Here is a 21,053-nt window from a genome sequence, read left to right on the forward strand (position 1 = left end):
TGGAAAGCCAACCAGTGAAGTGGACTCATGATGACAGTGACAACCAACAGGGTCCTTGCTGGCATAGTGGGAGGGTCCACTATCTTTGCCATTTTGGAGGTTGGGCTGCTTTGGGTGACAAGTCCTAGAATGTGAATGTGGTCCATGTGAATTAGCAGGCATATTGGGTGGGTCATTTTCATTCCATGGACTTGAGATCAAAGAGCATGGAGAACGGGAGAATCTCAAAGGGGCACTTCAGTCCTCAAGAGCAGTGACCAGCGGTGTTAGTGACAGGAAGAAGGACCCCAAGAACACCCCCAAGAAAGGCAGCAAGGTCCAGGGGGCTGAATGGAGGCTGGGAGGACAAAGCACTGGAGGCCATGCACTGGGCAGGGGTGAGGGGTGGGCAACTCATCTTTCCTTTGTTTCTCCTTAAAGTGGCTTAGGGAGCTGCTGTATTTTTACCTGAGTATCACAGTGTGGAGTGAAGAGTAAGAATTAAGCTGAGGATGCATAGGTGTTTGCTGATTGACTGGAAGTTCCACAGGATTCCATAGTTGGCCTGGCCAGTAAGGGTTTTCTGGGGTTTGTTTGATGGCATAGTTTGCATGAGTGCAAATATCCGAGGAGAAGTTGGCTGGGAGTCCTGCTGCCTTCCTTTGTATCAATGCAAAATCATGGTAGAGTTTGAGTCCTAGGGTTTGCTACAACTAAGTAGGTGTTCTTTACCTCTTGTATGTTTGGCTGTCCCTGTCGTAAGGTGGAGATGGTGAGGTCTGGGGGTAGTGTAGGAACATCCCATTGTGATCAAATGTGGGAGGTTTTTTTTTTTTTTTTTTTTTTGGATGAGATGTCTATTAGGCATTTTATTCACTTAGAAAAAAAATGCACTTTTTCTTATAGAAACTGTTTCCATTTGTAGGAAAGCTATTGCCATAATAATGCAACCAACAGTGTGTGGGGTGGAAAGGCTTCTCCTTGGTGCATAGGCCAAGTCCGCCCTGGGAAGGTCAGTGCTTGTTGACTGTTATTTAATTTAAGGTTTTTGTGCGATTCCCAAACATGAATGTATTTGGAATCTCCCGGGATTCCATCCTGAGTCAGTGGGGCCGGTAAGGTCCTAGACTTTTGTGTATTTTTTTGTTTTAAACAAAGTCTCAGTTGATGCTGATGTGGTTAGCCCAGCAGGAGGTGGATCAGTTAGGTGCTGCTGTCTAGGAGGGGCATCACACAGCACCAGAAAACCTGGAAACTTTGCATGTGATGGAATAACACACTGGACATGATTAGAAGACAGCTGACTCCCAGTGTGCTCCTCATGCCCACTGGAGCTGAGGCAGGAGGGAAGGAGGACCCCCAGGAATGGACAGTCCAGAGAGGACCCCCAAGAGCAGCAGGAAGGACGCGAATGTTCAGGGTGGTCCGGAGCAGGAGGAGCGATGTTGTTCAGATATCTGGGGTAAAAGGCCAGCAGGACGGTCACAGCAGTCTTGATGGTAAAAGCCAACATCCGCTGTGGGCCTCCAGGACACTGTGACAGCTGCTTGCCAGGCAGGCTACTCTGGGAAGAGGTGACAGTCCGTGAGTGGCAGCCAGTCTTTAGCTAAATCAGTGGCTTCAGTCCTCCAGTTGTTAACTGCGCTGTTAGGGAACCTAAGTGATGTGGGGAGGATTAGAGTCATTGCGTTCTTTAGATTTATTTATTTTTATTTTTCAAATCGTTGTTCCTTAGGCTTCTATGTATCTTTGCATGCACTGCTTTTACACTCCACTCATTGTGAACAGCCATGCAAAATCATTTCCGACATCTATGATGCTAATTAAAAGACAGCCTCAATGTTGATCAGAGATAGCTGGAACAGGACGTGTACAGCGTGGGCTTCTGACTGTGGTCTTTCACGTGGCAACCAGGCACCCCTGGAGGGTGTGTTCCCAATTAGGAAACCACGGATGTTAACTCCCTGCAGCCAGCGTGTGACAGCCAGCACATACAGCAGCGTCCCGTGCTGTTTGTGCTGAAGTATCTGACACAAGATGATGTAATGATTTAAGCTTCTAAGTGGTTCTGAAAAGCAGCACATACTTCCCGTGTGAAATCTGGGGCAAGTACATGCTCATATACATTGAAATCATTTGTATATAAATACTCTCAGCTAACATTGTATGTTGAAGCTTCACACACACACACACTTCAAAAAAGGTCACAGAAAATGGAATGGAAAGTACAAGCTTATTTTAGTGCTAAAAAGCTTCTTTATGGTGCATCCTTTTTAAAAATAATATGGACAGTGAGCATTGCCTACCTCAAAATGACATCATACTTTTTAACTTTTTCAAGTAGCCTCAAAGATGTGTAAATATTTGCCCGTGTGTATAAAATGTGTTACTTTGGGCTGTAGGATACATTACACATTCAGTGTTGAATCCTGCCTTTATGGCTTTGCAAATTCTGCTGATCGTTCTGGCTCATACAATTTGCTTGATCAAGGTGAATTTCATGATTAACGACACTTGGGAGAAGACAAGTGGAGTAGGTGCTGAGGAGGAAGAATTGGGCCCAGATTGGGTGTTGATGTGGAGGGAAGGTCGCTAGACGCTTGAATGGACAGGGCTAAGTCCCGCTTTCCGTGGGCAGCAGTGAGGGAGCAGAGGGTAGGAGGCTGGTCTTTGTAGTGAAGGCATCAATCTGAGCTCTTGTTTAGGATGTAATTTCCAGCCCACCTCCTGTCTCATCCTTCTATTCTTCTTGTGTGAATTCCTATGTTGACTTCCTGGAGTAACTTGTGATAGAAAAGTGAGATTTTTTTTTCCTTTTCTTTAAAATTTGTTTTGAGTGCACAGCGGTGTCATTTAAAAGTCAAATCGATGAAGGAATATTTTTTTACCTGCTGGGTTTAATTTCAGATGCCAATGTTATCATAAAAGGCAAACCACCCTCAACTGTTTTAAAACTTTGTACAAATTATGCAAGTTGAAATTAAGTTCTGCAGATGGAGACAGCAAAGGAGGAAAATAAACATTTTCAAGTGTTGTTTTTAAAATATCATGTAAATATTAATGCTAGTTTTGTTTCTTTCCTACTTTAGTCTGAAGTCTAAAACTACTTGTAGCTATCTAGTCTCTGTCATTGTATTTGGGGGCCTGGAGGTTGTTGGGGAGAAGAAGAACTGTTGGAATGTTGTTGACCTTTGGAGGATTGACCGTTGGATTCATCCTGAAAGAGTCAGGGTAGAGCAGAAGAAGGCTGGCTCCTAGCAGAGGCTGTCAGAATCCACTTGGGAGGAGAGCGGAGCCCTAGGGTGGCTGCCTCTTTCTAATTGGTGGGAAGCCTTTGGCCAGTTAATGAACCTCCACACCTCAACAATGGAAAATAAAGACATTCCTTGTCTCATAGGAGATGTTGAGAATAATATAAACAGATGTACGTAGAAAACAGACAATGGCTTGACATGTTACTAGTACTTATCATAGGTTATCTTGACTCATGATAAGTGAAATGTAATAATAATAATAATAATAATAATAATAATCTGATTTTAAATGTGGTGATCCCTCCCAGTGACGAGTGGATCAGAAAAGGGAAGTTGTTCAGGTTTCAATGATCCGTTTGTCTTGTTAGTACCTATTTGTTGGGGATTTCCTTCTGCCTGACCATGTGGGGTGAGTGTAGTGGTGGGGAGAGGCACCAGCATAAGTAGGAGTGTGTCGTTCACTAGTCTTGGGGAAGAGGGTCACCCCTGAAATGAACCTGGTACATCTTTGCTGATCACTTACTCAAGGCCTCTCAACCTCCCTGGGAAGGAGGCATCGCTTCCCTTTATAGGTGAGTGCACTGAGGTTTCTCTGCAGGCGGGGCAAGGCAAGGTCCAGGCAGTGCACCACCTGCACCTGAACTCCGCTGGGTAGAAGTGCACAGCCTGCTCCCCCTGCACTCGCTTCTCCTCAAAGGGGTCTTGGTTGTTTCTCCTTCTCTGTGACTGGCAGAGTCTGTGTGAAGGGGAGATGTCCCTCTCGGGGACTATTCTCAAGTCAACATTTCTTTGTTCAAAAAGATTTGGCTTTCTATGTTTGACTTGCGTGTCCATACCCTCCAGCTCTGTAGTCCTTCATCCGTTTCAGAAGGTCGTTTAGGAAATCATGTCAAAGCGGTTGCAGCAGAAAAGCCTGGCCATGACAGTCGAGACTTCTCCGTTAGGTGTCTGCCAGCAGCAGCTTGCTGAACACAAGTTCCTGAAGCTTCGGAGGATCGCCTTGGGTTACAGTCTGATTCTGTTTATTCCTTTAACAGTGACCAGGCACTGGCAGCTGACAGGCTGTGTGCTAAGTCTTGGGGGGCACAATGGGGGTCATGGGGTGGACAGTGTCACAGCTCATGGTAAGAGGAGGCAGCCAAGCATGCCACTGCCATAGGGGGTGTGAGTGTTCTGACAAGGGGAGGAGGCATGGTGGGATGGGGAAGACCAAGCCCTCCGTCTAACGGACATCCATTTTCTGGACACCTGAACGCTTTGACCAGCTGTTGACCAGGCATGGGTTCTCTGTTGGCCCCATCTGTGTGGACTTTTCCTCGAGTCGCCAGCGTGGCATCTGTGTTAGGGGTGGGTGGAGACGAAATCCTGTGGTCTCTTGAGGTTTTAGGTTTGTGGTGCCTTGGTAAGTCACCTGGTCTCCTGGGCAGAGAGGCTCAAATGAAACATCATGGGCTGTGAACTCCAACTGTTAGGAAACCCAATGTGCAGTCACCTGCCGAAGCCACTCTGCAGGCTGGCTGTCCATTAGCCGTTTTTTCTCAAAGAAGATTCTCCTTGTTCCCATGTCTTTCCTGTTTTCTCGTCTTCCTCAGCACAGTTCCTGTTGACTGTGGCCGAGGTATGGCTCATGCAGGAGATTGCCATGGTCTGACCCAGCCACCTGTCCCTGTGTGTGCTTTTCAGTCTATCCCATGTGCTTTACCCAAACCCTTCTGCCAGGAACATGGGAACCCGTCTGTCCACTCAATCGCACATAGCTTATGGAGCAACCGTGGCATCCCTTTCACTGTGTCTCATGCAGATAGATCTCTGCTGTTACTTTTCTGGAGGTTCCTGTAGCTGTTTGTGGTCTCATTAGAATGTGCCCTTTTTCATGTTTGTGTGCTTTTTTCTGAATGATCAAGATCTTCCATGCTCTGCTTCATTCCCAAAATCCCAGCAGCAGTCAGGGCTGGGCTGGACAGAAGCTGGCAGCCGAGAGTTCTGTCTGAGTCTCCCACGTGTGGGTCATCATCTGCTGTCTTCCAGGAAATGTTAGCAGGAGGCCGGATCAGAAGCAGAGTAGCTGGGACTCAACCCAGCTCTCTTGGGGCGGCCTGACCCTCGGTGCCACAAGTTGTACCGCTAGAATGTGCGTTTGGAAGCCAAGCTTGGTTCTCATTTTCTTGGAAAACAGAACACCTGGTTGTACATAACATCTGCTTGTACATCTTTTTCCACAAAAAGAAATGCCAACTAAGTGCTCTTCAAGTGTGTTAACTTAGGTGTGTACAAGAGAGAGAGACACACAGAGAGAGAATGAGTGTGTAATGGGGAGGTGGTGTAGAACACTGGCTTAAGCGATGCTATATGACGGATATCCTACCTTAGAGCGCTGGTTTGAAGCCAGGCTGCTGCTCTTCTTATCCAGCTTCCTGGTAGTGTGTGTGCCAAGGCAGCAGCAGGTGGCTGAAGTATGTGGGTCCCTGCTTTCCACCTGGGAGACATGGATGGAGTTCCATAATCCTGGCTTCAGCCTGGCCCACTCCACTGTTCAGCTGTTTGGGGAGCGAACCCGCAGATGGAATATTTCTCTCCCTATCCCTCTCACTGTCCCTCTCCCTCTTCCTCTCTTACTGTGATTTTCAAATAAATAAAATAAATGTTTTAAAAGTGTGTGCATGTGTGTATGTGTGTGATTCCTTACGGGGTTTAAGCCCGTGCTGTTTACTGAATGTCTCTGTTTGGCCAGGTGGCAGGGCTGCAGCAGCACCTCTTGGGACTAAAGGTGAGCAGGTAGTCACAGGGCAGGTGAACTGCTTGCAGCCCTGGGAGAGGCTTGTCTCTGTCCTGGGTGTCCATCTCAGCGCTAAGATCTCAGCCCTGCCTCTTTGCTCTTCCTTTCAGGAATTATTATGAGGGAGGCCGACGACTTCACGCTCCCGACAGAGACGCGGCACTGGGATTAGGGTTTGCCACTTCTGAGAGGATGCTGGGAATCTGCAGAGGGAGACGGAAATTCCTGGCTGCCTCTCTGACTCTGCTCTGCATCCCGGCTGTCACCTGGATTTACTTGTTTGCTGGGAGCTTGGAAGGTAAGGAAAGGAGGGAGACGTGGGGGAATAGACTGTGGCTGTCACTGAATTCCCGAAACATCACAATGTTGTTGTTGGATACCAGGGTTTCCATTTTGTAGCATGATGGGATATTGATGCCTGGTTGTGGTAAATGGTTCCCTTAGGATCACAAGGGAAGTTGGAGGCAGTGGGCAAGGTGAGCAAAAACACAAAAGCAAAAGAAGGTGCACTCAATGTAATGGCTTTGTACTGGCTACACAAAGTTGAGCCACAGGTTGGTAACGGGGAATAGGTCAGCCCTCAGAGGAGTCCTTAGCCATTCATGGAGCCAGATGTTCCCTTTGACATTCTGTGTGTTCATACAGCTCCTCCCGCAGTGGGTATTTTGTTGTGGATCTCATGGTGTGGCACCTGTGCTAAACCCTGTGCGGAGCATAGGAGCTAACAGGTCTTGGCATTCTAGTGGAGAAGACGGTGGGTGAGCAGATGGTTGCTGCACTCGGGGACACGTGTTGTGACGGAGGAAGCAGGGTGCTGGCGGGGGGTGGTTACTTGGTGCTGTCAGACCAATGCTCTGGCTCGAAGGGGATCAGTCACACTTACTGGCTGGCATGGGATGCCGTGAAGCATTGCACTCCCCACACCAGGCGAAACAAACCATCATTGCCATCACTTTCTAGAAGTAAGGAGAACAGACAAGGCTTGCCATTGGCTCATGCCGCAGCTTGAACTGGGGTGCAGTGTTTTGCGTATACGAGATGGTTGTGCCAGCTCCCCGGGGTGGAAGAGGGGTCAGTGGTGAAGCTCACACTCTTTCTGTTGACCCCCACACATGAAGCAATAATAATAATAATAACCCAAGTGAAAATCTGTCTCCAGGAAGTCACTACTGTGTTTTTTAACTTTTCTTTTATGTATAATTTTATTGACAGCTCAAGGCTACCTTTTGATTAGGAGCTCAATTTTTGCTTTCTTAGATTTGCCTTGAGTTAGACTAAATCTAAACTGGGTGGAGCTAAGTGCCTGTGTAGCAGGGAGGAGGCTCATGCTTTCCAGCCCAAGGCTGGGACCCAGCGTCACACCTGTGTCCCTCCTGCTGCCCCATATCCTCCTTCCTGCAGTGGCCAGAGCCTCCAGCTGTCAGCAGGAAGAGAGAGGTGGTTACGCCATGGCAGTGGATGGTGACTGGGTTTTGGCAAAGGGATCAGAGAAAGGGAAGTGAATTGATGTTAGTCCTTGGAAAGATCAGGAATTTCACAGAAGAGCTGGAGGAGTGCTCGCACAGGAAGGCAGGGGCACCTGTGCTATTACCGGTGTAGAAAGTGAACACTGGAAAGGCAGATATGTAGAAAGAAAGGGAGATAGAAAGATCATCCATCCACGGTTTCATTTCCCAAGTGGCCACAACAGCCAGAGCTGAGCAGATCCAAACTCAGAAGCCAGGGGCTTCTCCCAAGTTTCCCATGCAGGTGCAGGGTCCCAAGGTTTTAGGTCATTTTTCACAAGCCACAAGCAGGGAGCTGGATAGGAGGTGGAGCAGCTGGGATACGAACCAGCGTCCCTATGAGATCCCAGTGCTTGAAAGCCTGAAGAGGGGCGCATCAGCCAATCAAGCTACTGCACCAGCCTCAAACACACCAACTTTTGACAAATGAAATGAATCTGATAATGACAGTGGTATAACATCAGTGATGTTTATGGTGATGTTGACAATAGAAAAAAAAATGATGTTTTGAACATTTCTACACACTAGGCCATGTGCTAAGGACTCGAATGCCCTGACTTTTCTCACGGTGATCCCATGTTGTGGGCACAGTCAGTGTCCCCACATTGCTTATAGGGAGCAGAGGGGACATGAGCCTCAGTTATCTGGCCAAGGCCTCCAGGGAAGGCAGGTGGCTGGACTCCCAATGCTGTGGATGAAGGCTTCAGGGTGTCTTAGATCTGGTGAGGTACAGTGTGATCTCTGGGTTCCCATCAGGGAAGTTGTGGAATCCTGGTTTGCACTTGTTGGCAGAAACCTAGCTGAAATCGATTTTTTGCTAAAAGGAGGCTTTCTGGTTAATGGAATGAGCTCAAAGACGGGCTTTAGGCAGGGCTGGAGACAGGTGCCGAAGTGATGTGTGTGTGGCCTGCTCTCTCGTCATCTGTTTGTCCTGCTTTTCTGCACCTGGATTTTCCTCAGGGTGGTTCTTGCTGCACAGAGAACCTCAGAGGTTTGCACCCCATTCTCAGCAGCCCCAGACGGAGAAGACTTCTTCCGTTTGCTTGTTTCTTGGCCGCCCTGCCTCTGATGGGATTGCCTGCCTGTGGTTACCTCTCCTGAAGCCACTGCCCATGGGTGGGAGAAGATAGCAAGGGAAAATGCCATTTAAAACAACAACAAAAAATGTGTTCGTTTATTTGATAGAGAGTAGAGTTCAAGTTTACCGGTTTTCTTCCCAAATGCTCACAACAGTTATGGCTAAGTCAGGGTCAGGAGCCAAGGTCCCAATTCATGTCTCCCCTGTAAGATGGTAGGCGCCCAGGTCTTTGAGCTGGCAGCACTGCCTCCCAGGGTCTGCATCGGCAGGAAGCTGGGTGCGGGAGCAGAGCTGGGAACTGACTTGGGTACTTCAGTGTGGGCACAGGCCTCTTTGGCATGTCAGCCGCTCCATTTCAGTTAGCTTTGAGTCTGGTTTCAGTTTCAATGACAGGGAGTTGTTTAGAAACATAAGGAATGAGAGTGAGGGAGCCCCCAAAGGATGTGTGATTCAAGGGTGTGAAGAGTGGGCAACCGACGGCCTCTGCAGAGTGACCTCCACAGTGAGGTCTGCTTTGAAGGCGTTTGCTACCCTGCTCACCCCTGGTCGGGAGTGATTGTGTACTATTGACTTTGAGCAATATCACTTTATAGATTTGGGAAAAGCAGGAAGACGGATAAAGTGCATTGCAGCAAATATGACACTGGGTACAGGTGTCTGATCCGACCGTGTGATGTTTAACAGTTCAATAGCCTACTCTTGAGACAACATCACAGATTGCATTTGGCAAGGGCAGGGTGGTGTGGGCATATCAGCATACATGTTCTAGGTTAGAGTGTTAAAGGTGACAGATTTACTGCCCATAATGGAGGGTGCAGCTGGGCCACAGCATGTTGCTCGGCTCTCCACAGTAATACTAATATAGACAGGTCAGCAACTATAGAGGAGAGATGGTGGAGGCTGGTGCTGGTGCAAGCTTGGCTGCCCAAGAAAAGGGTGGGAAGAATGAGGAACCCACAAAGGGCTGTCGCGTGGAGAGGTGACACTCTCTCTGAATGTCCTTCAGGTGTAGAGGGCCGTGGTGGCTGGGAGTCAGATGTCAGGCTCATCATAAGGAGGATCACTCAGCTCGGCCCTGGGAAGAGCTGCTCAGAGACCGATGAGAGCCTCAGCAGGAGAGATGTGGGGACGGCCAAAGGGAAGCAGGGTGGGTGGCACAGTCACTTCCCTTCCGTAGGCCTGACATAATCTCCTCTCCTCCGTCAGGGCAAAGCCCACCTGCCAGAATACTCTTCTTCCACTTGCAAGGTTAGAATTCTGTGCTCTGATGGAGCTTAGTTGGAAGTGAGCAGAACTCTCCAGGTTAACAGGAAGTAGAACCCAAGAGGGAGCATGTTGCGTGTGGTTTGCTCAAGAGCGTGGAGCCAGGATTAGTATCAGTTCTCTTCTACCCATCTGAAGGTCCAGCTTGGAATTCACGTCTGGGAAAGAGACACACGTCCCCATTCCGAGAGCCAGGGTACCAGGGCACCTGATCATGGATGGAGATGCTTTATAGACACTCAGTTTAGGAGCTTCCCCAACTACCTTTCTTCCTCCGTCCCCTCAGCTCACCTTCCCAGATGCACAGCCTTGAAGCTGTAAACCTCAGGGCCCTTAATCTCCCTTTTCCTTCTGCTTCCTTTCCTGCATTGCCCAGCTGTCACCGCCGTGGCCTTGGTGCACCTTTGGCTTGCTGCTCTCTACCCTTAAAGGGGTTGGCATCCTTAGCTGTGTCTTCCTTGCACCTCCCCTCCATGGCCCTGGCATTTCATTGTGCTTGTTTCCATTATCACCTGTCAGCACCCATGGTTCCTAAGGCCCTAGAGGGAAGGGAGTGGTTCTCTTATTTCTAGCACCTGCTGAAGGGCCAGGAACAGAGTTGGCTTCTGATATTTGTCAAATGAGTGAACGCATGAGCAAACAAATGTATTCTCTAGCTTTGAGGGCCAGTAACTCTCACTGCCTTCTGGCTTGACTCAGGATTTCAGGATTCCTTATTATCATTCTGGGATCTTGATTCACGCCTTTTCCCCCACTCCTTTACTCCATAATTTCAGTCATTAACCAGGTTATAAGCGCCTTGTGGAATTCGCTCATCTCTGGCTTCTTCATTTCTGTTCTCATGTTCCTTCTGCTCACAGCTATTGCTCCCGGCAGACACCTCCAGGGCTGAGTGAGTGTCATATCTCACTAATGTCCTGGCCCATGTGGCGACTTCTGTGGCCAGCATCTGCCAAGGGATACATGGCTTGTTTGTTGTCTCTCTAATCACTCACCTGTGAGCTTCCTGGGAGGGGCCCTCTGAACCTGCTTCAGGCTCCCAGTACCTAACTGTACCACTTACCACTTACTGCTAGCGAGTATTATAAATGGGTACTAGGAGGAAAAAAAAGTTTCTTCCAAATGTTTGCTGTGGGAACTCTTTCCTTCTGCTGAGGGGGGATTGGAAACCCTTATTAGGGGCTGTGTGGTGTTGACATTTGAGGCCCTGGGTCCCTGCATTCCTCTGTGTTTGGTTAGATTGTTAATTCTTGCACCTGACTCCTTCCACATGGCCACACGTCCAGCCGAATGTGGCCTCTGCCTGCCATTTCCCAGCAGAATCGCCTTAGGCCCTGGGTCTGGTGGGGGTTAGCTGCAGGGTGGGACTCTCCAGTGTAGCTCAGGGTCAGGGAGAGGGATGTAGCTGTGCTTGAGCTGTCAGCGTGTAGAAGAAGGGTGCTTTCCAGCACTTGAAGCAATCCTTCACACAGGCTGCGCTCTGAGCGTTCATAACCAGCTCCTTGCGGGGGCTTCCCTTGGTCAGAGGAGTAGGCCAGGGGAGGAGGTGTGGGAGTTATTTAAGAGCAACTGTCTTCAGTGGATGCCAGGTCTGGGACCTCTGAAACCAGTGAGTAGCCACAGGATATTAATTTTGCAAGTAGTCTCAGCCGTGCTCATGCTGTCATGGCTTCAGTTCATGGTGCATTCTGTTGTTATCAACTCAGGCACCTCCTGAAAAGAATGTGTTTGAGAAACACCACAGTAAATCTCAGGAAAAATGAGGGGGGGTGGTTCCTGAAATTTGACCCTTTAGATGATAACCAGAGAGCTGTTAAGTTAAAAAGTCTTCTCTTTGCTTTTTTACTATGAGGGGTCTTGGGGCACTCGTGTTGTTGGGTAGGTGATAGGCAGCATTTGTCTTTTGCAAGGAGGGCTCAGCTACACACATCTGATTCCCCAGACTCGGAAGTGCCTCTCATCCTTCAGCCCAGAATGTGCCAGAAGATTTGTGGTCTAAGTAAGCAATTGTCTAGGGCATCACTGTCCTTAAGGCTAGGCTGTGCCAGGGTGCCAAATACGAAAGGAAATGGAGAGAATATAACAAGGTAATGTTTTTTAATGGGTCAGAAGTGAAGTTTTCTACGAGTGTTCAGTAGTTACTGGTGCTGGGTATGGCCCGAAGCTTACCAAGAGTGCATGTGAGAGTGGGTAGTACTGAGTGATGCCCAGCTCACAGGCACATGGTGGAGCTACAGGTGCCTTTAGGTTGAACTATTTGGGTCGGAAGACCTTCTCTAAGGTCTTAGTCTGCGGGAGGGCGGTTGAGTCCATCACCATCTTATTTGATTGTGAGATGGTTGTCAAGGTGGCCTTGACTTCTCCTAGACCCTCCGCCTTTGAACTTTAAAGCATTTCATTTACTGATTTTACCTGACTTGAGAGGTGGAGAGATCTCACTTGCTCCTTTCCTCCAAGGCAGGCCAAAGCCAGGAACCCAGAATTCCACCGGGGTTTCCCATGTGGGCAGCAGAGAGCCCCATTATCACCTGCTGCCTCCTGTCATGCCCATTAGCACGAAGTTGCAGTCTGCAGCAGAGCTGGGACTTCAACCAGGCACTCCAACAAGGGATGTGTGTGACCCGGGCTTTGTCATAGCCCTTAGGCCAGACTTTCACCGCACCCCCCCCCCCCAACCTTTGCTTTGAAAATAACGTTGAGTAAAAATGCCCTCGTGCACCAGTTGGCTGCCTGTCCCGAAGAGCTCATGTCAAGAACCTCATCTGCGGATCAGCAGCCCTGGCATCTTTGCATCCCAGCTCTCACTGTAGACCGATGACCTATCCCTGTGCTATCAAGTCACTACCCATTGCATGGCTCATCGGCAGTTCTGTAGGTCATCAGGGCTAAACTCAAAATGTTGACAGGGCCAATGTTATCTGGAGGCTCTGGGGAAGAATCGTCTCCTAGTCTTGTTTAGCTTCCACAGTGTGTCCATTTCCTTGCCTGCTGACCCATACCTGCATCACCACGGCCAGCCTGTCACACCTTCACATCATCACATCATCCTCTCTGCTTTGGCTCTCTTAAACAGGTCATCTCGTCTGTTTCTCCAATTCTAGTCCTCGTGTTTTCTTCTTAGAAAACCTCCTAGGATTACATTGGGACGACCCAGATGTTCCCAGGCCAGACGCCCCAGGTAATGATCCCAGTTGAAGGTTAACTTCACCACTGTGGCAGAGGGGGCCAATGTCAAGGGTGCATAGTGAGAGGTGGTGAGCCTCAGGTCAGGAGCATCTTGGAGGCATGTTTTATTTAGCACCTTCTGTTCTGTCCCTTTGTCCCACACTCTCCATCTTCTGCTTGTTGGAGACGAAGTAAAGGAATATCATCCACTACTTTCTAATAACAGTATCTTGTCCTGCCCCAGGAATTTTGTGTCTTTAAATTTAAGCTGAGCGTATTAGTATCTAATAAGGCTTATGGCTCAAATAAAAGACCTTGTGTTTGACTATATTGGTCTGAATTGTTTGAACTCTTTGAAACCGAAATAATTTGTTTGTTGTAGGTGTTTAATCAGTAACTTGGCAGTGGGTTAAGGTTTCCTAAGAAGATCAGATCTTGCACTGTTTGATGTGGATGTGTGTGGTGGCAGTGGCAGGAAAGGTCTGGGCTTAAAGCAATTTCATTTATAATTTCAAATACCTTTAATTTTTTTTTAAGTAGGAAAAGAGTTGAATCAGGGAGACCTGTTGATGATTAAGTGACTTATCTACTTTAAATAAAAGCTCATTATTGGTGTAACTTTTCTAGATCACTCTGGTTTCGAAAGAAGCTAACCGTACACTGTGAGCCCTCAGTCCCTCTCTGTGCACCTAAGAGAAGCACGTGTCCCCATGCTAAGACCTGTCCTACAACTATCCAATCCATGTTATTTAGACTTGGCGCCAAACAGGCAAATACACACTGCCCATCAGAAATGAAGTAAATAGGGCCCTACTTACATGGGGAAGTACTGTACAGCCATGACAACGGAGGGCTTCACAGGGAAGACAGGTGCAAATTGATAAGTACTGTACATTTCTCACCATGTAAATTTCAAGCACAGGCAAAAACTAAGGCAGGCCTTTGTAGCAAGCTGAGTAGTGGTGAACTTGGGGGACACCGGAGGAGGGTGGAACGAGACGACAGGGCATGAGGCACACTTTGGGTGCTGAGAATCACTCAAGTATTAGTGTGCATAATTATGTAAGTGTATTCATTTTGTCATAAATTCACAGAATGTTCATCTTATGATTTATCCACTTCCCTGTAGATACTGTTGTATTTTTTTTTTCAAATCCAGTGCAGTTCTTCTAGTTAAATACATAGCTAACTGCACTTGGAATTTTGAGGGCTTAACATTCTTTCGAGATAAGAGATATTTTAGTAACCTCTGGGATTTGTGAAGCTGTGTGTCTGTGTTTCACTTTGAAATTCAAACGCTGTCTAAGCAGGCAGCTTTTCTTTGGAGACTAATGTTTAACACTTCCATCTAACCGCTTTTTCTTTTTTCCTTCCTGATAAACCTTACTGTGTGGACAGAAATTCACCTGAGGAGGGTGTGATCACAGCACTAGTTTCTCAAGATCTGAAATTTGCTCCTCAAACCCTAATTCTGTACTTAAGCTATCACATGGCTCCAATTAATATTAAAATAATATTATTGCTCCATATTGATGCATTGGAGTATGTTCCCATCTGTATTAGTCCCTGAATATATATCTTTATAACACCCTTGTGCTTGGAAAACTTCCTTTTTGTTAAAAACCAAAAAAATTGGGCCCAGCGCAGTAGCCTAAGGTGTGCAAAACATGCCAGGATCCCGTGTGGATGCCTCTTTGTGTCCTGGTGGCCCTCTGTCCCATCCAGCTCCCTGCTTGTGGTCTAAAGTCTTGGGACCCTGCACCTGCATGGTAGACCCTGAGAAACTCCTGGCTGCTGGCTTCAGATCAGCTTGATTCCAGCCATTGTGGCCACTTGGGGAGTGAATGAGCGGACGGAGGATCTTTCTTTCTTCCTCTCTGTATATCTGACTTTGCAATAAAAATAAATAGGTCTTTAAAAAGTGAATAAACATTTAGGAAAAAATTGAGTAGAATCAGGATGTGAAATTGCTGAATTAAGGCAGCTGGGTCTCAGATTGGCACTCGGATATGGGATGAAGGCATCCCATGTTGTGGCTTAACCCACTGTACTCCAATGTCCGCTCCAAGGAACCTTGTATTATTTTGTTGTGGAAGACATGAAAATGAACATCAGCTGTTTCAACCATGGCCATGACGGAAGCAATAGTGACTGCTTGGATTTATTGCTAGTTAAAGAGGGGCTGTGTCTGGTTTGCAGTAATACTGCATTCACTCCATGCATGCCCTGATTTTACCATTTTTGAATTGGTTGCTAATGATTAAAACTGAGAGTGCATGTAAGAGTCACAGTTTTTGCCTGCTTGCCTTCCTCCCTCCCTCCCTCTTTTCCTTCCCTCCTTCCCTCCCTCCTTCCTTAAATGGGATGATCCATTAAATCTAGACCTTCAGTTTATCCTCACGGCCATCGACTTGAGCTATACATTCCTTTGGCATGGTTCATGCATGTTCGCTCAGCACAGGCTCTGTCTTCCTTGGCTGCTCTGTCATCCCGGCACTATTGTTTCATGAAGAATAGGATCGAGGGGGTACGTCTTGTATGCTCATGCCTTGTGTTGACGCTGCCTGCCTCAGAATTTGGGTTTGAACCTTTTGTCTTAACTCATGCATGTTCTCACTTATCACCTGAAAACAACTACATGCTTATCCCATGTTATAGTTGAGGAAGCTGCGACTCAGAGGTGTTCATCAGTGTTTGTCCAAGGCCATCCAGCTTGTAAGAGTCAGGAGAGTCTCTCTCCATTTGAGATGTTTGCAGCCCATGCAGGTGACTAATATTTGACCTTTCTGTTGCCAGCTTTGCGGTTGATATTTATATTCCTATAAAATTCTGTGTGCCTTGAAGGGGATCACACTGGTTCTGAGACCTCGTTAAACTCCCTACTGTGCTTTGCAGGGAGTACACATGAATTCAGGAGTTAGGTGAGTTTCTGTCTCAGAAACTTTTGTCAGTTTGTGTTTCTAACCAACCCAAGGGAGGCCTACACATTGCTGTTGATCTAGCAGGCGAGCTCTTGACTGCAGTCTGGTGAAAAAACCCATAATGCTTGCGATGCTGCAGCATGTGTTGTACACGTGCTACATGTGTGTGCTTGGCATGCCAGCACATGCTACACACGTGTGTGCTTGGCATACCAGTCTCTGCACACTAGGTGACAGGCTTGTTGGATACTGATGGATCCAGGGAGAAAGGGGTCAGGGTTGTACCCAGTGGCTGGGTTTGAGAGGAAGCAGTGGCCAGGCTGTGTGCTGAGGTTTCTGAACGGTCCCTGCATGGTCTGAGAGCAGCGTGTGCAGCCGGGCCATCCAGGAAAGGCCACGGAAGCTTGAGAACATCTAGCAGCTCGGTCAACATGAGATTTTCAGACTCGTGGGTTTCAGCAGAGTCTCTGTGTGCACAGGGCTCCCTCTCAGCTTCTGCTTCCATCCAGGGCAGAGGCTCTCACCCTCTGGCCCCTCCCAGCCCCCTGTCCTGGTCCTGGGCTCTCAGTGACTCTGCATCAACAGCAGCCACACCCCAGGGAGGAGCTTAAGGATGTTTTGTTTTTGTTGTTGTTTGGTTTTGCTTTTTCCTGCTCTTCTTGGAGTGTCCCTGTTGAGCCCTGGGGACTGTCAGTTGCCCAGGGTCTGCGGGACACTTCATCAATGCTTCTGCAGCTCTACTCCAGGGAGCTGGCTTCTGTGTCTCCTGATCTAAGACTGCCCACCCCCAGGGCCATGGTGCTGCTGCTGTAGTCAAAGACCATGGTCTGGGAAGCAAGGGAGGGAGACAGGGGAAGAGGTCCCTCAAATAGAAAACCCAGCTTCTTTGTGTGCTGCCGCTACTGGGTGGATTGGACCAGGACAGTGTCGCCGCTAAAAGCTGCAGGCTTTTCAGGCTGTGCAGTTCCATTCAGTCTTGCAGAAGTACAGTAGGATCTAGGTACCTCTTCCACACTATGTTTATGTAATTAGCTGTCATCTGTAGAGCACCAGGCAGCAGGCAGGGAGCCTGGAGGATTTGTGGCAGAACCAGGATGGAGAGGAGACAGCCTGGCCCCCTGGCACCCAGGCTGACCCTGCCTCTGTGAGCCAGCAGAACCTTCAAGCTTCTCTCTGTGCCAGCTGCCGTGCTGGCTTCGTAAATCAGACACGATGTCATGTTTAATCCTCACCCATAAAAATGTTACTCCATTTTTCAGATGAACAAACTGAGGCCTGGAGAGTAGGTTCATTTGTAGAGACTTCACAAGCTCCAAATAGAGAAGCATGTTCTCTCAGCTTTCCTGCCTCTTCCCAGCAGGCTCTACCCACAGTATCTAGAATGTAGATTAAAAAGTATTTACTTGTTTATTTGAAATTCAGAGTTACAAGAGGCACAGAGAACTCTGGGTTCACTCTCCAGATGGCTGTACTGGCCAGCACTGTGTCTCCCACATGGGCACTGGGCCCAGGTACTTGAGCTGTATTTTACTGCTTTGCTTGGCACCTCAGCAGGGGGCTGCATTGGAAGTGGAGCAGCCAGAACACGATCTGGTGCCCCTATGGGATGCTGGCATTGCAGGTGGCAGCCTTTCCTGTCACAAGGCCAGCCCCTTAGGATGTAAAATTTGCTGTCCTAACTGCTCTGCGACAGCGGGCACTGGGCTGTGTAGCCCAGGGTGACAGAGAAGTGTTCTCTTATTTCCACTGTGACTAGGCAGAGTGATGCTCGTACTCTGGCAGTGAGCTGGCACCAGCAGCAGCGCCTCGTCTTCCTTGTTCCCCTGCATGCTGTCTTCCATCCCAGGCATCCTGCGCTCCCAGGTGCCCTGCTGACTTTCCACATGCCTGCCGTGGTGCCCAAGGGCCTGAGGAGTTTGCTTTCATGACAAACTTGAAATAGCCACCAGCCCAGTGCTCAGCCTGTGGGCTTCACAGGCAGCTTTCCCTGGAGCTCCTCCCAGGGGCCCCACCCAGGGCTGCCATCTCCCCCCTGACAGCGACCTGGCCTCCGTTCAGCCTGGGCGGGGGGGCGTACCTGGGCTGCCCAAGTGGTTCTTCTCAGAATGGGCCCTGTTTGCATTCCACCAGTGAGCATCTTTCTGTGAAGGATCCCGAGAACATTAACTTAGCAGAAAATGACATTAGTGCTAAGAGCCAAATTCAATTACCTGAAATTCAAGCATAATGTTAGGCGCCGAGGAGCCTCGTCTCTGCTGTCCCACTGCCAGATCAGACCCTTACACCCGACATGTTGATGCAATGCTATTTAAAAAAAAAATTATAAAAAGATTTTCTCAAAGGCACACCGTGTGTGATAATATTGAAAATCAGTACAAGGCATGGTTGTGGGGATTTTGCCTCCACTCTACCTCCTATGTGATATGCTGGTTTTTCTTCTTCCTTCTTCTTCTTCCTACTTTCCTCTTCTTCTAAGACTTATGGACTTGAATGGCAGAGTCACAGAGAGATCTTCCATCCACTGGTTCATTTCCCCAAATGCCCACAATGGCCTTGGCTGTTCCGAACTGCTAGCCAGAGCCCAGAACTCCATCAGAGTCTCACATGTGGGTGGCAGGGCCTTAGCGCTGGGACCATCCTCTGTTGCCTTCCCAGACCACTCATAGGGAGCTGAGTGGAACGCAGAGCAGGCTGGACCAGTGCTGTCATACGGGATGCCAGTGTTGAGGTGGCGGCTTAGTGCGCTCTGCCACCACACACGCCTCTTGCTCTGTCTGAGGCCCATGCAGTGGATTTTGTACAGAGGCCTGCACAATCTCCGTTTCCCTGACCCCATTACTGGCAATCAAGGCCCCCACATAACTTACTTTTTCTTTAAATGGAGTATTCTCATGCCCTTACTGTGGCTTCAGTGCTGTTTTCACAGGGGAGCGCTGTCAGAGCTCTTCCTCCTGCATCCCCTTGTGCTCCAAGCATTTCCGAGCCCCTTCCTGTCTCCCTGTGCGGTCCTCCACAATTGTTCCTCCAGCAGGTGCAGTGCTGTGTGCAGCGTGAGTGTGTGTTTCATTGTAAAGTGGAGTGGTGATAGACCCCTGCCTCCCAAAGCCGGGCAGTATGATGAAGTCCACGCACAGAGCCAGACACGTGGGCATCAGGATCAGCAGGTGAGTTTGTCCCTGCTCTACCATGGCTACATCTGAGTGAATCACATCCATGAACTTGACAGCTCCTGGGAGGCCAGGTTGTGGCATCCTACTCCGTGTTGTATCTCCGGAGTCACTTAGTAGGTGCTCAGTGTTTTCCATTGTGTCTAGGCGATGAAGTATAAGTCTAGGTCAGGCAAGAAAGCTTGCAGGAAAGCACGCTCTTCTCCCAGATACTGGATATGTAGCATCCAAAAAGCAAAACAGACTCACTTCCTGGTGAGTGAAAATATAAACCTCCACTAGACATACCCGTTACAGGGCCCTGGTGCGTGGCCTAGTGGCTAAAGTCCTCGCCGTGAAATCGCTGGGAATCCCATATGGGTGCAGGTTCTAATCCTGGCAGCCCCAGTTCCCGTCCAGCTCCCTGCTTGTGGCCTGGGAAAGCAGTCGAGGACAGCCCAAAGCCTTGGGACCCTGCACCTGCATGGGAGACCTGGAGGAGCTCCAGGCTCCCGGCTTCGGATCAGCACAGTACTGGCCGTTGCGGTCACTTGGGGAGTGAATCATCGGACGGAAGATCTTTCTCTCTGTCTCTCCACCTCTCTGTATATCTGACTTGTCAATAAAAATAAATAAATCTTTTTTTTAAGAAAAAGAAATGCCCATTATGTAAACTGATGTATTTGTAGCAAATAAAACTATGAAAAGCAGTGGAAGTTGGCTCAAGTGCAAAGGGATTGAAAGAGAGACATTGATAGATTTTCCCCCCATTGGTTCACAGTGGCTGGGCCTGAGCCAGGCTGAAGGCAGGAACTGGGAAATCCACCCATGTCTCCCATCTGGGCAGCACAGGGCTACAAAGTTTGAGCCTCTCTACAGTTTTTTTTTTTAAAAAGATTTATTTATTTTTATTGGAAAGGCAGATATACAGAGAGGAGGAGAGACAGAGGAGAATCTTCCATCTGATGGTTCACTCCCCTAGCAGCTGCAACGGCTGGAGCTGAGCCAATCCGAAGCCAGGAGCGAGGAGCTCCTCCAGGTCTCCCACGCGGGTGCAGGGTCCCAAAGCATTGGGCCATCCTCGACTGCTTTCCCAGGCCACAAGCAGGAAGCTGGATGGGAAAGTGGGGCCACCGGGATAACAATCGGCACCCATATGGGATCCTGGCACTTGGAATAGCTGCTAGGCTATTGCACCAGGCCCTGTACATTTCTTCTTAGACCATTATTAGGGAGCTAGATCAGAAGTGGAGCACTCTGGACATCAGCTGGCATCCACAGTGATACTGGCATCACAGGTGTCTGCTTTCCCATCTGTGCCCTAATGCCAGCCCCAGGGAGTCCTTGCTAAGTGGATGAGTCTCTGAGCAAGGGAACATCTCAATGCAGAGAAGGCATCTTTGCCGTCGTCACATGTGGAGAGAGGCAGTGGCTCAGGGGGCACAGTTCAGCTGAAGAGTACATCTCCTCGGGTGGAAAGCTTGGCCTGCGAATGAGGTGAAGGGTGACTCTGGGGACCCTGAGACAGCTGCACAGGTGTCGGGGTTGCACCTGCACGGGTGCTTGTGGTTGCGTCTGTCCCCAGGCTTAACTGAAGCACCAGAGAACTGCTGGAGAACATCTGGTGCTTTGGAAGCTCGGGGACCTTGGAGTGGAAGTGAGGTACAGCGAAGACTTGTGACCTGCTTGGGGCATTCCCTGATGCTAGTAGGACCCCAGACTAAGTAGAAGTGATTCTGGGACAAACAGGTGCAGGTGACATGGTAGATCAGAGGTTGGGTGTTCCTTTTATGGAGAGCAAGGTGTCTCTGAGGACCTGCACAGCACCGGGGCCTTGGGTGTAAACGACTGGCCCGTGGCCTGCACTGGGTCAGCAGCACCTGCTCACTGAGGCAAAGGAGCCGTGCTTCCATCCAGGCCCTGCCTCATGCCCGAAGACTTGTTGGGGTGCCACGTGCAAATTATT

General features: G+C 48.9%; 1 protein-coding gene across 5 annotated transcripts in view; it reads left to right on the forward strand.

Moving 5' to 3' along the window:
• Nucleotides 1-21,053, forward strand: part of LARGE1 (LARGE xylosyl- and glucuronyltransferase 1) — a 460,854-nt gene that overhangs the window by 129,103 nt on the left and 310,698 nt on the right. For 3 of the 5 annotated variants that reach the window (XM_058673507.1, XM_058673505.1, XM_058673506.1), the window contains exons 2-3: nt 6,120-6,307; nt 12,977-13,033. In XM_058673507.1, coding sequence (XP_058529490.1) covers nt 6,202-6,307; nt 12,977-13,033 — 163 coding nt within the window. In that variant the 5' untranslated portion in view covers nt 6,120-6,201. Of the gene's footprint in view, nt 1-6,119; nt 6,308-6,509; nt 6,568-12,976; nt 13,034-21,053 lie in introns of those variants that run through there. The other 2 variants (XM_058673508.1, XM_004589562.3) reach the window with 2 other exon arrangements.

The sequence above is a fragment of the Ochotona princeps genome, chromosome 15, assembly GCF_030435755.1.
Source record: "Ochotona princeps isolate mOchPri1 chromosome 15, mOchPri1.hap1, whole genome shotgun sequence".
Lineage (NCBI taxonomy): Eukaryota > Metazoa > Chordata > Mammalia > Lagomorpha > Ochotonidae > Ochotona > Ochotona princeps.